Consider the following 15,503-nt stretch of genomic DNA (forward strand, 5'->3'; position numbering starts at 1 on the left):
ATACCGTTCTATGAGAGAGATTTTTATTTTAACTGTTCCTGACCTGCCTTCGTGGATGCAAAGCTCATATGTAACACTTCCAACTCCCCGGGGACACTAGCAAAATATAGGTACAAGAAGGTTGATGTTTCAACCTTGTTCTGACTATTTGGACTCACGAATTGTTTTTCTAAGGGTAACTGCCAGAGGCTTTTAGATAACAATGGCTCTGATTCGCCTCTCAACTGCATCAGTATAAACCAGGAAACCAATGGAGTTACAGTGATGTAAAACCTTGGACAAGTCACTTCACCGCTGTTTTCACTCCACCCTTTCTCTGTCTTGTCTGCTAAACTGAAAACTCCTCAGCACAGAGGTTGTCTCGTGTGTTTGTACAATGGCTGGCACAACAGGGCCCTGACCTTGGTTATAATACGAATAACAATAAAACAAAATATTCCCTGACAACCCTTTGTAAAATAAACTGAACAAAGATGGCTTCTTGTATTTGGTGGTAGATGTTAATAAGGCACATGAAGCAAGCCAGAGCTATCACTGCAATAACTAATGATTGCAATGCATTCTGAAGCAAAAAAAAAAATGGAGATAATGTGTGATTTCTTCATCATTATGTGCACAGGTGTTAAGGCTCTGGGATATTCAGCATCAGCTGTGCATCCAGAGGATAGCGGGCTCATTTCCAAAGAGTCTGGACTTCCAATCCACCCTTTATTTTAATGAAGCTCACGGACGGCTTTTTATTTCATTTAATAACCAGCTGATGTTGTTGGAAATGAAGCAGGAAACCGGCAGAAAGGTCACAAGTCATGGGAAAGCAGTTACTTGTGTTCTTTACAATTCAGTCTTTAAGCAGGTAAAGGGATGGGGGGGAGAAATAAGGAACCTTTCTGCATTTTCCTGATAAGGAACTTGAAAATGTGTATTACTACAAGGTGATTTTATTAATTTGATTTCAGAAAGTTAAATTAGAGAGGGAGAGAGAGGGAGATACCATTTACTTTGGAAAGAAAATTATCTTATACTATAGCATGCTAATTACAGTCTTTGTATGACTTTACTGCAAAGCACTGTGGGTATTCTAGTATCCCAGTAGTTTAATTTAACTAGTAAACTACCTGCTTTCTTTAAACCTTCTATCGTATTTGAAAAGTGGTTTGGTTTCCAATGAAGGTTCAGTGTTAAAAAGTGATATAAGCTATCAGTGTATCCAACATTTCTAAGAAACACAGATGATAAAAATAAAACCACTATTGTGAGATGATCTAGGGTTATCTCTGATGTAGGTTAGTCCTGGTATGACTGCCAATTGCCAATGAACTTGATTATAAAATTCCTCTTTATAGCCACCTTACAGTATCCCTGAGGATAATTCTGAAATATGCATGAAATGTAATTAGTGAAGATTCATTTTCGCTAGAACATTTTACACAAGTGGCAGACCTGGATGTATTCATAATAAAATGATTCAGTTAAATGTAATAGCACTTGGTATGCAGTGAGAGTGTTGTTTGTCTTCACAGTACTTTAATGAAGCACTGCAGTCTTTGGTATCAGAGCATTACCTGCATCTCAATGAAGAGCCACAGTTACTATACAGGGAAATGTCTCTGTGATAGATTTGCCTGAGCTCTGCCCAACCAGCCCCTTTTATCTGCAGATTGAGATTCAGCTAAGGAAAACCTCAGAGCACAGAGTGGTATGATATGGGGTATCAACAGATCATCATGGTTTTTTGGTGGCGATTTGTCTGGTACAAATGAGTGTTTAAAGCATGGTAGCAGTAGCACGGTAGCAGTATCCTGACCGATTAAAAGAAAAAGAAAAAAAAAAGCCGCTTTCCTGCATGCTGTCAAAGAAACAACCCATGCTGTAAATTAAACAATAAAAAACATCCCACTTTGGTGGAACAGACGTTGAATCAGAAGTGGGTGAGTGTATCAGAGAGAGAGAGAAAGGAGGCATTAGAAAAGGCTAGATAGAAACTGGCAGAAGGATTCAAGAAGAGATAGGCAAGGCCAGAAAAGATGGGAAGTGTGAAATAATGAGAGGTGAGGTTCCATGAGAAAAGGCAGGTGGAGGAAGAGAGAAATTCCTGTTCTAACAAAGGGCTTGGTAAAGGACTTCAAGAGTCTTTGTATTTCCATGTTGAAGATCACAGTTCCTGGGCCCAGCTGCTAACCAAGTCACAGTGATCTGAATCCACCACCCATCCTTAGGGTGCATGTTTTTGAAAGAAGCAGTTTGGGGTGCTGGAGGCAGTGCTAATGAGCAGCACATGTTTTCAGTTAAGTTATTGATTTTAAAGGCTTCTGTGAGCCACGAGAAAGGGAGACAGAAGAAAAGGGAGGTGCATTCCTTTAAGATGCAGGCATTCTGGGAAGCTTATGTTTAAGGGATAAAAGTGTGGCTCATGTGTACGATCACTTTGGCAGTGGTAATAATACTTGATACATCATAGTTTTGGAGCACAGAACCACCCTTAATGCTCATAACAACCCTCTAAGGCTGGTAATCTACTTTCCTTCTAAGTGTATCTAATTCCAAAACAATTATTACAAATTAAATACCAATAGCATAGACAGAGTGATGCAAAATGGTATATGCCAACCAGAAAGGGGTAGCTGTGTGGTTTAAGTGGCTGGGTCACTGGTCTGGAACTCAGGCAGACCTAGGTTCTACTCCTAGTTCTGCCAAGGACCTGCTGAGAGATCTTGGGCAACTTTGTGTTTCTGTGGTCAAGCTTGTCTACACAACAAGTTACTGTGCAGTAAGCCAGGGTGTGAATCTACAGTGCACCAGATTGTCGTGCAGTGACATTCTGTCTGGATGCTGCTATAATGCAGTGACAGTCCCAGAGGAGGGCTTGGATTACTATGCTTTCAAAAAGTGTTAGTAAAGAGTCATTTGGGACAGTGAGAGAGAGATAGCACAAGCATGAGAATGTCTCCTGGGGGTTAGAGCTCTCACCCAGGATCCAGTCTCCCTGCTCCAATGACTCTTTAATTATTTAACCAGAGTCCAACAGCTTCAACAGGAGAGACTAAGGGAGAGCCACATCAAACTATATCATATCCCAGTGGCTAGAGTAGTGCCTGGAGAGATGGTAGGTCAGGGGAGGGCAAACGTTTTGGTGCAAAGGCCACATCTGGGTATGGAAATTGTATGATGGGCCATGAATACTCATGAAATTGTCGGTTGGGATGCTGGAGGGGGTGAGGGCTCTGGCTGGGGGTGCAGGCTCTGGGGTGAGGCCAGAAATGAGGCGTTCAAGATGCAAGAGGGGGTTCAGGGCTGGGATCGAGGGGTTCGGAAGGTGGGAGGGGGATCAGGGCTGGAGCAGGGGGTTGGGGCATGGGATGGGGTCAGGGATGCAGGCTCTGGGTGGTGCTTACCTCAAGCAGTTCCCAGAAGCAGTGGCATGTCTCCCCTATGGCTCCTAAGCAGAGGTGCGGACAGGCAGCTTTGCGCGCTGCCCAGTCCACAGGTGCCGCCCCTCCAGCTCCCATTGGCTGCAGTTCCCAACCAATGGGAGCTGCGGGGGCGGCCCTCTGGCTGCCTCTATGTGTAAGAGTCGGAGGGAGAACATGCAACTGCTTCCGGGAGCAGCACGGAGTGGGGCAAGCCCCGGACCTGGCTCCCCAGTGGGAGCTCAAGGGCCAGATTAAAACATCTGGAGGGCTGGATGTGGCCCCCAGGCTGTAGGTTTGCCCACCCCTGTGTTAGAGCCTAGTTCAAATCCCTTTGCTCCTTTGGTGGAAGCGGGACTTGAGCCAGGGTTCCCCTACATCCCAGGGGAGTACCTGAACCACTAGGCTAAAATTATGATGGAATTCTTCCTCCTGCTCCTCACATCTTGCTAAAATGGCTTAGGCACCTAACTCCAAAGAAGGTTGCCAGCTGTGAATCGCAAGCACAGCTAGGCACATCCCTGCAGCCTGGACTTAGGTGCCTGTCTCCATGAGAGGGGTGGCACTTAGCACACACCACTCTGGTTGGCATCTTCCATTGACTAGCTTAGGCAGCTCTCTGCTTAGCAGGCCGGCTTTAGTTCTTTGAAGACTATGGTGCCTATGTCTCGCCCTTCATTGTATAGGAGCTTAGGCATCTAACATAGTCTTTGTGGATTGCAGTGATTTTCCAGGGACTCTGTCACAACAGCAAGTTCAAGTGGCCGGCCCATGCATCAGTATTTGACTAGGTATTTATAGTCTGCTAATTACTTAAAATAAATAAAACTAATTGGAAATGAACTAAAACCAAAGGTTTTAGTCCAAAGCACCTTGTGCTTTTGGAAGAGCTAGGAAATGGGGGCATCAAATTCAAATCACTAGATTTAAACCCATCTATACCATTCTGGTTCTTGATGAGATCTTAAACAGGCTGGCCCTGCTTGAAAGTTCTGATTGACCATTGCTGTGAGAAATTGGCGGTAGTCATTCTCCCAAGTATGAGATGAAACTCTCCTGAGAGCAAGTGAGCCTGTTAGTTTTCTCTAATCTGGGGATGAAATCTCACAAGAACATCTCATGAGAGTTTGACCTCTGATCCCTGGCCTTGACTCTGTCTTGAACTATGACTGCTTAACACTCATCCAGAGTCTCACTTCCTCTGGCCATCTCTAATATTAATATAATATTTTCAGTGTGTACGGTGTCCATCAAATAATCTCAGTGCACTGACGCTTTATGAGGTAAATAGGTATTATTAACTCCATCCTACAGATGGGGAAAACTGACACACACAAGTTGTGGGACTCCCCCAAAATCATACAGTAAGGCCGAGGCAGTCAGCAACAGAATTTACATTTCTTGACTCCCACTCCTGTCTTAACGGCTAGACAATGCTGTCTTGTCTCACACTGCTTATTTAAATTATCTAGGACTCCTTGGATAATAGATTAAGAGTTTAGAATAACACAGGCAAATCGCAGAACTTATATTCAAAGCAGACTTGGTTATAATTATAGTTCAATTTGGGTCTTCTTTTTGGGTGGTACTTTTAAGGACATGAGCAACATAGCTAATTTAACACAATAAGTTTGCAGTATATTGCTTCTCAGTGAGAGAGCCTCATTTAATTACTAAAATTTGAAGGGAAGTTACCTTATTTCAGTGGATTTATAGTCTTTTTTTTTTTTAAACAATCAAGGGAGTCCATTATTTATTTATTTTGCCAGGAACTAATAAAAAAAAACCTGTCATTGGAATAATTCCATAATGGTTTAAGGTCAGAGAACATGAGCTGTGCAGAAGCTGTACTTCATTGTGTTTGTGTTCAGAGGTATTATGAATGAAGATAAGTGGTTGGGATGATTTAGTTGTGCTGGTCCTGCTTGGAGCAGGGGATTGGACTAGATGACCTCCTAAGGTCTCTTCCAACCCTAATGTTCTATTCTATATAAAATTTCCACAGGTGCTGGCAGGTACAATATTGGGCACATGTCTTTGAACTTCTCGAAATGTGAATTGCAGCAGAACGAAATTTGTTTTTGTTAAGATTGCTGAGAAGTCATTGATTAGCATTTTCTGGGGGAGGAATTGGATTCCTTCCTAGCAGAAATAGCCAACTATCTTTTTGAGCATCTGATTTTAATTAGGAGGAAACGTATTTTGAAAAGAGTGAAGAACTACTAAATCTCAGCAATTATTGTGTATTAACTTACACATGGAAGGGATTAAATAAAAGCATGTGTATAGTGAGTGGGTGCCATTTAAAAATTCACCACTTGCCAACAGTTGCCACATGCCAACTGAGATATCACCGTTATTTCTTATGGTAAGAATAGGGATATAACAGTGATACCAGTGTGGTGACTGTTGATGAACCTTAACCTTTTTAATGATGACCATCAAAGGCAAAAAAAAGTAAATCCCAGAATGCTTTTTTTTTTCAGGCAAAACTCCCATTGATTTCAGTGGGAATCTTGCTTGAATTAGGACTAGGGTAAGGACTGAAGATTTCACCCAGCAATAAGTATACAGCAAATGGAAGTAAGAGTGAGTGCATCTCTTTTTAGCAATTTAACACACCGCATGCCAAAAAAGAAATAACCATAATCTGTTCAAATGGACTTTTTCCTAATTTATAATGGCTGGTCTCACTACTGAATTCTAAATTGAGGCTAATGTATGCTGAGAGCTTCCCTAAACTATTTCCCCTTCCAGAGATGCAGTTTTAAAGATCCATTACTCGGTGGATCAGTTCTCTGAAATAAGCAGGGAAGATTTATCTGACCACTTAGCACAAAGCATTTGGTTGAGCATGCCTGCAAGATTCCAAGCTGAAGAGCTGTGGACATGTTTCATCCCTGCTGAGAACATTTCTAGTTCCCGCATGTAACTTGGGATATTGTCTCTTGAGGGAGCTGGTCACCTGTCTTCCGTGCTGAAGGATAATAGGGAGTAAATTATTGCTCTTTGGCTAATTGGAACTAGCTGTGGATACAGGTTTTACAAGGAACAGACTTGCCCATAAACTTTGATTGTGGGGAATGATAAAGCTTGTAACGAGATGAAAGGGAAAAGACGGGGAAAATCAATGCAAAAATCATCTAATTTGCATTTCAGATGTTGCTAATTATATAAGTGCAGTGCACATATGTATGAGATTATTGTTTTATATATATATATATAAAGATTTTAAATTCCATCTCAATCGCTGCTTTTCCCCCCAGGTAATCAGCTCAGATGCAGGATCTACCGTTACCTTCTGGCTGATAGACACTGGGCAGAAAATCAAACAGTTTACTGGTTGCCATGGCAATGCTGAGATCAGCACTATGACACTGGATGCAACTGAGACAAGGCTCTTAACTGGGAGCACAGATGGAACAGTAAAGGTGTGAGGGGAAAACATTTCAAACTATTTGTTTCCATTGCAGTCTTTTCCACATAGATACAATGTGCCAAAACACTCAGCTACCAAACAATGGCTGGTTTTTCCATTGGCCTTGTTAAAGAGGAGATGGGATGAACTCAGCAACTAGAGGTTGAAATCCTAACACTGTTGGGAAAACGCAGTTAAATTTAATTGCTTGTCTAACACTTTGGATACACACAGTGCTTTACAGAACACTTCCTTCTTTGTTACCTCCCTTCCTTCCTTCCAAGTAGTTTCATTACAATCTATGACTCTATACAGCACATGGCCCTTCTTGCCTTAATCACCAGACAATCATTTCCATTGCTTTTCTTGGAGCACTCACTTGTCCTTACACAAGGGCATATTATTGTGGTAACCAATGCATGACTGTAAAACAACTATTTTGAAATGGTGGCTAGGTTAGTTAAAACATGAGCCTTTCACCCCTGGACACATCAATTCAAATTTTGGTTTATTGAAAGTTAAAATGAATTTTAAATCTTCTTAATCATCTCAGTGAGAATTTGACCTCATCACAAAACCACCATAAAATTTAATAACTTGTGCTTTAGTTTCTACTAAGGAGATTCTTGTGTTTAATACCAAGGGTGTATGCTGTTAAGATTGGGATATAGATGTATTGACAGAACACTGGCCAACATTATGACAGGTTTTAAGCCAGTGCTGTTAGTTTTTCACTTTAATGCACCCTAAATTCACACCATTTAAAAAACTTAATAGGTTTGCCAAACAGATTTTTGGCTCTTCCTATTTTATTGGCTGAAGTTGCTGAAAATCACCAACATGAGAGACCATTTCCCCAGACTTGGCTAATTTTGACATAACTAGTCAGATTTAGCTATTTATTATATTATGGTAGCTCCTAGAGGTCTCAACTGAGATTAGGGCCTTGTTGTGCTAGGCACTGTACAAACACGTAATATGAAAGGACCCTGCTCTGGAGAGCTGACAGTCTAAACAGAGAAGACAAAGAGTGTGGGAGGGAAAACAGAAAAATGACATAACAGAGATAGCACAGAAGTTCAGTGGGAGAGCCAGCAATAGAATTCAGGTCTCCTGAGTCCCAGGCCAGTGCCCTATCCTCTGTGCCATGCTGTCTCTCAATTTTCTTGCTGCTTAATCTGTGTCTGTGGTAGAGATGGGCCTGAGTCATAAAGTTCAGATGCAAATCCAATGTTTGGATTTCTGTCCCATTATAGAGATAAGACAAAGCCACAAATTCTGGAATCTGGACCAAACTCTGCCAAAATCTGGCAGTTGGGGAGAGTGGTGCAGAATTTGCATCTATTATTCCAGTTTTTGCCCATCTCGGGTATCATTCAAGGTATTTTTGGCAGTTGAGCATCTCCCAAAAAAACCTTTCTGGATAACAAGACAAAATGTACTGTATTGCTTCGTCTTGTTACTTCCTTGACTGCCTGGGTTCTAATGTGAGAAGATCAAGATTAATAAACACATTTTTAAACACCAGAGTCTGCGCTGAAATTTGGGACTGTACTGAGTTATACTGTTGGCCTTGGCTGATTGGAAGTGGCCTGCCTTAAATGCTACCCATGGAGCACTCTGCTCTTTCCAAGCAGTGCAAATCCTAAGGACAAAACATTCAGTATCTAGGAGGTGGGAGGGAAAAGTGATGGCTTCAATTCATGCCAAAATACCCATCCTAAGGGCTTGTCTGAATACAAAAGCTGTACCGTGTTAAGTATACTAGCATAGTTAAAGCAACACAACCAGCCCAATGTGTGTGTGTGTGTGTGTGTGACTTATACCAGCATAAAGGTGGTTTATACCAGTATAGTTTATTCCTATATGGTAGGCAGAATAAGCTATTACCTTTATACCAGTATAATTGTGTCCCCACTTGTTGTACCAGTATAACTATTTCAGTAAAAAAAAAAAAAAACCACACTCTAAACTGTGTGTAGCTCAGGCCTTAGTCAAAGAACAAACTGAAGAAAATCCACAATTAGGATGTAGACAGAGTCTTGAGCTAGTGTCAGGAAGCACAGGGTAAGTCTGTCCAGAAGTAATATTACAGGATGGAAATGTCTTATTTCAGTATTACATACTGTCAGTACAATTTGAAGAGGAAGCTTCACAAACCTCATTCTTATGAAAAATTACTTCAGTGCCTTTGCAATGGACTCCTACGAATATAAAACACACATCTGTGTAAGAATATGGTATACCAACTTGTGAAATGAATGTATTGTGTTTAAAGGGCAAATACATTTTATTTCAAATCACTACATACATACATTATTGCTGTATCCAACAGATTTATACATAAAATGAGATGTTTGAGCAATATTTTCCCAAACCATGTGTCTTTTTAAATGTTTTAATTTACAGGAGCCCATGAACTGTAAATTAATTAATTAATAAGCTGAAGCACATACCTGGGTGAGTGGCATAAACAGAGCTTATTGCCTTGTGTATAGGATGACTATAAATTGGTGAAAACATGAGTGAATTATGGAGGTCAACTCAAATGAGTGCCAGAAAGCCCTTAACACCACTCCAGAGACTCTATTAGAAATGAGAACTATTTGTCTCCCTTCACCTGTAAAGATGTTTCCTAACTACTGGGAGTCCAACTGAGCAAATTTCAGTGTGACAGGAAAAGTAGGACTTATGGTCTAGTGCTTAAGATACTGGACTTGAGAAATCTCCATTTAATTCCTTGGGCAAGTTACTCAATGACTGTGTCTTGGTTTCCCATGTGGAAACTCTCTTGCCCTTTGTCTCTTCTATGCAGGTTGTAACCTCTTTGTCTCTGTTTGTACAGCACCTAGCACAATGGAGCCTTGATCTCAGGTAGGATCTCTAGGTCCTAATGTAATATACATAAAATTAATTTTTAGATGGCTTAAAATGTATCCAAAATAGCTTTTCTCTAAATGAGACTGTCATGATTATAAGGCTCAGTCTTGCAACTGGCTACATTTAAAAGGTCAGACCTTCAAAATGTCACTGGTCCAAGACACACACATGTCAATTCAAGATCTTGGACCAGCATAACTTTTTTTTTTTAAACAAATTCTTCAGTGTAGGGTAGGGAAAAGTCTTTTATGGCAGGTAAATGATTCTTATTTTTAAGAAGAAGCTGTCAGAAATATGTTCAAATTGCTGGCATATTAGTAGAGTCCCAGCAAAGATTGCTTAGCGGTGAACAGGTGAGGCAGTCAAAGGTGCAAAATAAATGCACTTTTGCATATGGTTTCAAGGGGTTCCATGGATAAAGAAACTGTCACATGTAGGTCATCACAGTGTGTGTTTATGTACATGTGAGAGAGACAGCGGGCGGGGGAGGCAGGCACTGAATGGACAATTAGACTTGGATTCTATTCCTGCCCTGCTGTTTGTGCTTGGACAAGTCATATCATCTTTGTCTTTCCATTTCTTCATCTATAGAAGGGGGCTAATATTTGCCTCCTTTTTACAGTATCTTGATATCTATAGATGAAAAGTGCTATACAAAAGCTATGGAGAGGCATTATTATTATTAGTTTACTATTCAATCCTATGAGCCTGATTCTGATGAAGACTGAATTATCTTCAATGCAGTTACCTCTGAGTTACATCAGGGTATGAGGCAAATCCGATCCAACAGATTTATTTCTTCATTGATCCTTAAATTACCAGATGATTTTCTGCTTTGCCTATACTGAGAGGGTTATGGATAACTTATTTCTTTTTTAATTGAAGATTTGGGATTTGAATGGACACTGTCACCATAAACTCAATGTTGGAAGAGACCGAGCAGTTGACATTTCCCAGATCATGGTACTAAAGAGGACTATCTTAGTTACAGGCTGGGACAGGTACTGTATACATTATTCAAAAATGCAGGAAGAAATATATTCTTAAAATGTACTCTTTGCCTCAGTTTCTAGAGATAAAAATCTATCAAAGTCTAATTTTTTCCAAGCACAGTAACTCACTGAGTAGTTGGCAACTCAGTTCAGGAAAAGATTTAGCTCTGGCTGCACATCAGTGGAGAAAAAGTGTGTTGCTTAAAAGATACAGCACAGCTGGGGAAATTATTTGCTCTCTCTTGCAAACTAGGGCCCTGTAACAGTGCGGACTCACCCCTGTGGCGCCTCCTGCTGGTTACCCTGGGAATTAGCTCAATCCAGTCCAGAGCGCCCTCTACAGGCCAGTGATCTGCCTTACTGCCACTGGCCCCTGTGTCCCTCCCAGGATCCCACTGCCCCTTTAACTGGGTCTCCCCCTCCCAGGGGAACCCCCACCACCTATCCCCACCTTGCCTCAGTATCAGGCTACTGCCAGTCTTCATCTAACCCCACGCACGGGGCAGACTGAAGTATCAGCCTACTCATCACTGGCAAGGGTGGGTTTGGACTTGCTGCCTTGGCCTACCCCTGGGTTGCCCTCTGCAACCCCCAGTACCCCTTGGCCTTCCACTAGGCCACAGCCTGGGGCTTTCCAGGCTGGAGCTCCCCAGCCCTGCTCCACCCAGGTACTCTGTCTCAGCTCCCTGCAGCCAGGCCCTTCTCTCTCTGAGTGCAGCAAGAGACTCTGTCTGAGCTCCTGTCTCCCTGCCTTTATAGGGCCTGCTGAGTCTGTTTGGGGCATGGCCCCAGCTCCAGCCACTTCCCCCAATCAGCTCAGCCTTCAAGCTACCTTCTCCCTGGGCTATCTCAGGCCCTTCCAGGCAGGAGCAGGTGGCCACCCTGCTACAGGCCCCAATACTGCAGTGGCATTGCAATGATGGATCCCTAGAAGCCAAGCTGAATCCCATTTGGAATCTAAGTCCACATTCAGACCATTGTATAATTAGTGCCAAAAGCACGTAATTACCACAGGTTTAGCCTTGCTTGGCCCTATAAAGTATTATTCCCTTTGCTTTTTGCTAATGGAAAAATATTCTTTAATGTTGCTTGAGCTTCTGCAGGAATAAAAAATAAAAGATACTTCTCTTTTCTGCATCCAGACAATATACAGATGCTACATTATTCAGTCTGTCCATAAATTAGAAAAATCAGAGAATACAGATGCTACTGTGCCTAAGGAGGTAATTTATAGAGCAGTTGTTCACTGTAGAATTATACTAATGGGGTGGGAATAGGATGGGATAAATTGCTTTTGTGTCATCCCCTTTGAAACTCTGAGAACCAAATATTTTTTTCTGACTTTTAACAGCTATAGAACCAGAAAGAAAATCCCCACTAATGACCATGAACATGTCATAGACAGAGGCAATGTTCTGAAAAAAAGGAGAAAAAGTGTCTTTTAATATCAAGACTGCCCATTGCATGTGTTCTGAGGCTCAGTCTGAAACATAAATTTACCTTATAAAGATGGCTGCTGCTTACATATGCTAACAAAGCAATCATTGCTCATTAGTGACTCAAATTCACTTCATTACTCTGAATCGCAGTGATATTCATAGCGAACTACAGAGAAGTAAATGAGCTGAGTGCACTGGTGGTATTGCATCATTTTCATTTGATGACTAGCTGTCCCCACATTGTTTATGGCAAGCAGGCAAGTATTCAGCCTTGTTACCTGAGATCTCCAGAGCCTCATGCTTCTCCTGGTTATTAGGCTTTCCCCTTGCTCTAAATGAGCAGCGTCCTTTCAGCAGCTCTTTCAGAATGGACTCTCCTGTGCCCATGCTTCTGAGGCAATGGGAGCATAAGCAGGTACTGCTAAGGACAGAGTGTTAGTTTCCTTCTCTCAGGAATGTCTAAGGCAGTGGTCTCTAACCTTTTTACAAACAAGATCACTTTTTGAATTTAAGTGCAACCCAGGATCTGCCCCACCCCTTCCGAGGCCCCGCTCCGCTCACTCCATCCCCACTTCCTCCGTCATTCACTCCCCCCGACCCTCACTCACTTTCACCTGGCTGAGGCAGGGGATTGGGGTGCGAGAGGGGGTCCGGGCTCTGGGCTGGGGCCGAGGTGTTTGAAGGGTGGGAGGAGGAGCAGGGAGTTGGGGTCAGGACGGGTGACGGGGTGCAAGCTCTGGGAGGGAGTTTGGGAGCAGGAAGGAGCTCCAGGCTGGGGCAGAGTGTTGGGGTGCAGGGTGCAGGCTCTGAGAGGGAGTTTGGGTGCAGGAGGGGGCTCTGGACTGGGGCAGAGTGTTGGGGTGCAGGAGGAAGTATGGGGTGCTGGCTCCGGGAGGGCGATCAGGGCTAGGTCAGGGGGTTGGCGTGCAGGAGGGAGTTCAGGATGCAGGAGGGGGTACAGGGTGCTGGCTCTTGGAGGGGGCTCAGTGCTGGGGGTTGGGGTGTGGGCTCCTGCCGGGCGGTACTTACCTCAGGCAGCTCCTGGTCGGCAGCACAGCAGGGCTAAAGCAGGCTCCCTGCAGCCCCTGGGAGAGGGCACATGGCTCCATGTATTGACTCTCTCTGCAGGCACTGCCCCTGAAGCTTCTATTGCCACAGTTCCCTGGTGCTTGCAGTCAGGAGCCGTGCGTGGAGACCCCTGCCCCCACCCCAGGGCCTCAGGGGCATGATGGTCGCTTCTGGAAGCGACGTGGAGCCAGGGCAGGTAGGGAGTCTTCCTTAGTCCCGCTGCACTGCCGGACGTTTAGTGGCCGGAGATTGCGATCGACTGGCAGAGGCTTCAGGATCGACAAGTCAATCGCAATCTACTGGTTGGAGACCATCTATCTAAGGACTTGTCTTCAGTACCAGGGTATGTCGATCTAAGTTACGCTACTCCAGCTACGTGATTAATGTAGCTGGAGTTGACGTAGCTTAGGTCGACTTACCCTGGTGTCTTCACTGTGCTGTGTTGACAGGAGACGCTTTCCTGTCGACTTTATAGGATCATAGGACCGGAAGGGACCTCGAGAGTTCATCTAGTCCTGTGCCTTGCACTCATGGCAAGACTAGGCTATTCCTGACAGGTGTTTGTCTAACCTGCTCTTAAAAATCTCCAATGATGGAGATTCCACAACCTACCTAGGCAATTTATTCCAGTGCTTAACCATCCTGATGGGAAGTTTTCCTAATGTCCAGCCAAAACCTCCCTTGATGCAATTTAAGCACATTGCTTCTTGTCCTATTCTCAGAGGTTAAGAAAAACAATTCTTCTCCCTCCTTCTTGTAACAACCTCTTATGTACTTGAAAACTGTTATCATGTTCCCTCTCTTCTCTTTTCCAGACTAAACACACCAAAATTTTTCAATCTTCCTTCATAGGTCATGTTTTCTAGACCTTTAATCATTTTGTTGCTCTTCTCTGGACTTTCTCCAATTTGTCCACCTCTTTCCTGAAATGTGGCACCTAGAATTGGACACAATACTCCAGTTGAAGCCTAATCAGTGCAGAGTAGAGCGGAAGAATTACTTCTTGTATCTTACTTATAACACTCCTGCTAATACATCCTAGAATTATGTTCATTTTTTTTTTGCAACAGTGTAACACTGTTGACTCATATTTAGCTTGTGGTCCACTATGACCCCCAGATAAACTCCTTCCTAGGCAGTCATTTCCCATTTTGTATGTGTGCAGCTGATTGTTCCTTCCTAAATGGAGTAATTTGCTTTTGTCCTCATTGAATTTCATCCTATTTACTTCAGTCCATTTCTCCAGTTTGTCCAGATCATTCTGAATTTTAATCCTATCCTCCAAAGCACTTTCAACCCCTCCCAGCTTGGTATTGTCCACAACTTTTTAAGTGTACTCTCTATGCCATTATCTAAATCATTGATGAAGATATTGAACAGAACCAGACCCAGAACTGATCCCTGCAGGACCCCACTTGTTATGCTCTTCCAGCATGACTGTGAACCACTGATAACTACTCTCTTGGAATGGTTTTCCAACCCGTTTTGTACCCACCTTATAGTAGCTCCATCTAAGTTGCATTTCCCGAGTTTGTTTATGAGAAAGTCATGCAAGACAGTATCAAAAGCTTTACTAAAGTCAACTTATACCACGTCTACTGCTCCCCCCCTACCCACAAGGCTTGTTACACTGTCAAAGAAAGCTATCAGGTCGGTTTGATATGATTTGTTCTTGACAAATCCATGTTGCTTATCACCTTATTATCTTCTAGATGTTTGCAAATTGGTTGCTTAATTATTAGCTCCATTATCTTTCCGGGTACAGAAATTAAGCTGATTGGTCTGTAATTCCCTGGGTTGTCCTTATTTCCCTTTTTATAGATTAGCAGTATATTTGCTCTTTTACAGTCTTCTGGAATCTCTCCCATCTTTCATGACTTTTCAAAGGTAATCGCTAATGGCTCAGATATCTCCTCAGTCAGCTCCTTGAGTATTCTAGAATGCATTTAATCAGGCCTTGGTGACTTACCTTACTCTTCTCAGAGAGGTGAAGTACTGGACTTGACCAGAGAGTGCTCTGACATTGATTTAGCAGGTCTTCACTAGACCTGCTAAATTGACCCCTGCTGCATCAATTGCAGCAGCGTCGATTTCCCCATAGTGAAAACCAGCCCCTAGTGGCAAATTTTCTTCAACAGTAGCCAATGATACCAGCACTCTTAAATAGACCATATTTTATTTGGCATTGGAAATAGACAATCAGTGTAAATCAACTTATGTAGAATAAAACAAGTTGGAACTGGATGCTATGCAAAGCCTCATGCAGTGAGGATAAATCCTGTTGTTACAATCTATAAAT

General features: G+C 42.8%; 1 protein-coding gene across 4 annotated transcripts in view; it reads left to right on the forward strand.

The window, feature by feature from the left end:
- Nucleotides 1–15,503, forward strand: part of WDR49 (WD repeat domain 49) — an 81,514-nt gene that overhangs the window by 37,650 nt on the left and 28,361 nt on the right. For all 4 annotated transcript variants that reach the window (XM_065557823.1, XM_065557825.1, XM_065557826.1 and 1 more), the window contains 3 exons: nucleotides 620–853; nucleotides 6,674–6,838; nucleotides 10,591–10,706. In XM_065557823.1, coding sequence (XP_065413895.1) covers nucleotides 620–853; nucleotides 6,674–6,838; nucleotides 10,591–10,706 — 515 coding nt within the window. The remainder of the gene's footprint in view (nucleotides 1–619; nucleotides 854–6,673; nucleotides 6,839–10,590; nucleotides 10,707–15,503) is intronic.

The sequence above is a fragment of the Chrysemys picta genome, chromosome 9 (genome assembly GCF_011386835.1).
Source record: "Chrysemys picta bellii isolate R12L10 chromosome 9, ASM1138683v2, whole genome shotgun sequence".
Lineage (NCBI taxonomy): Eukaryota > Metazoa > Chordata > Testudines > Emydidae > Chrysemys > Chrysemys picta.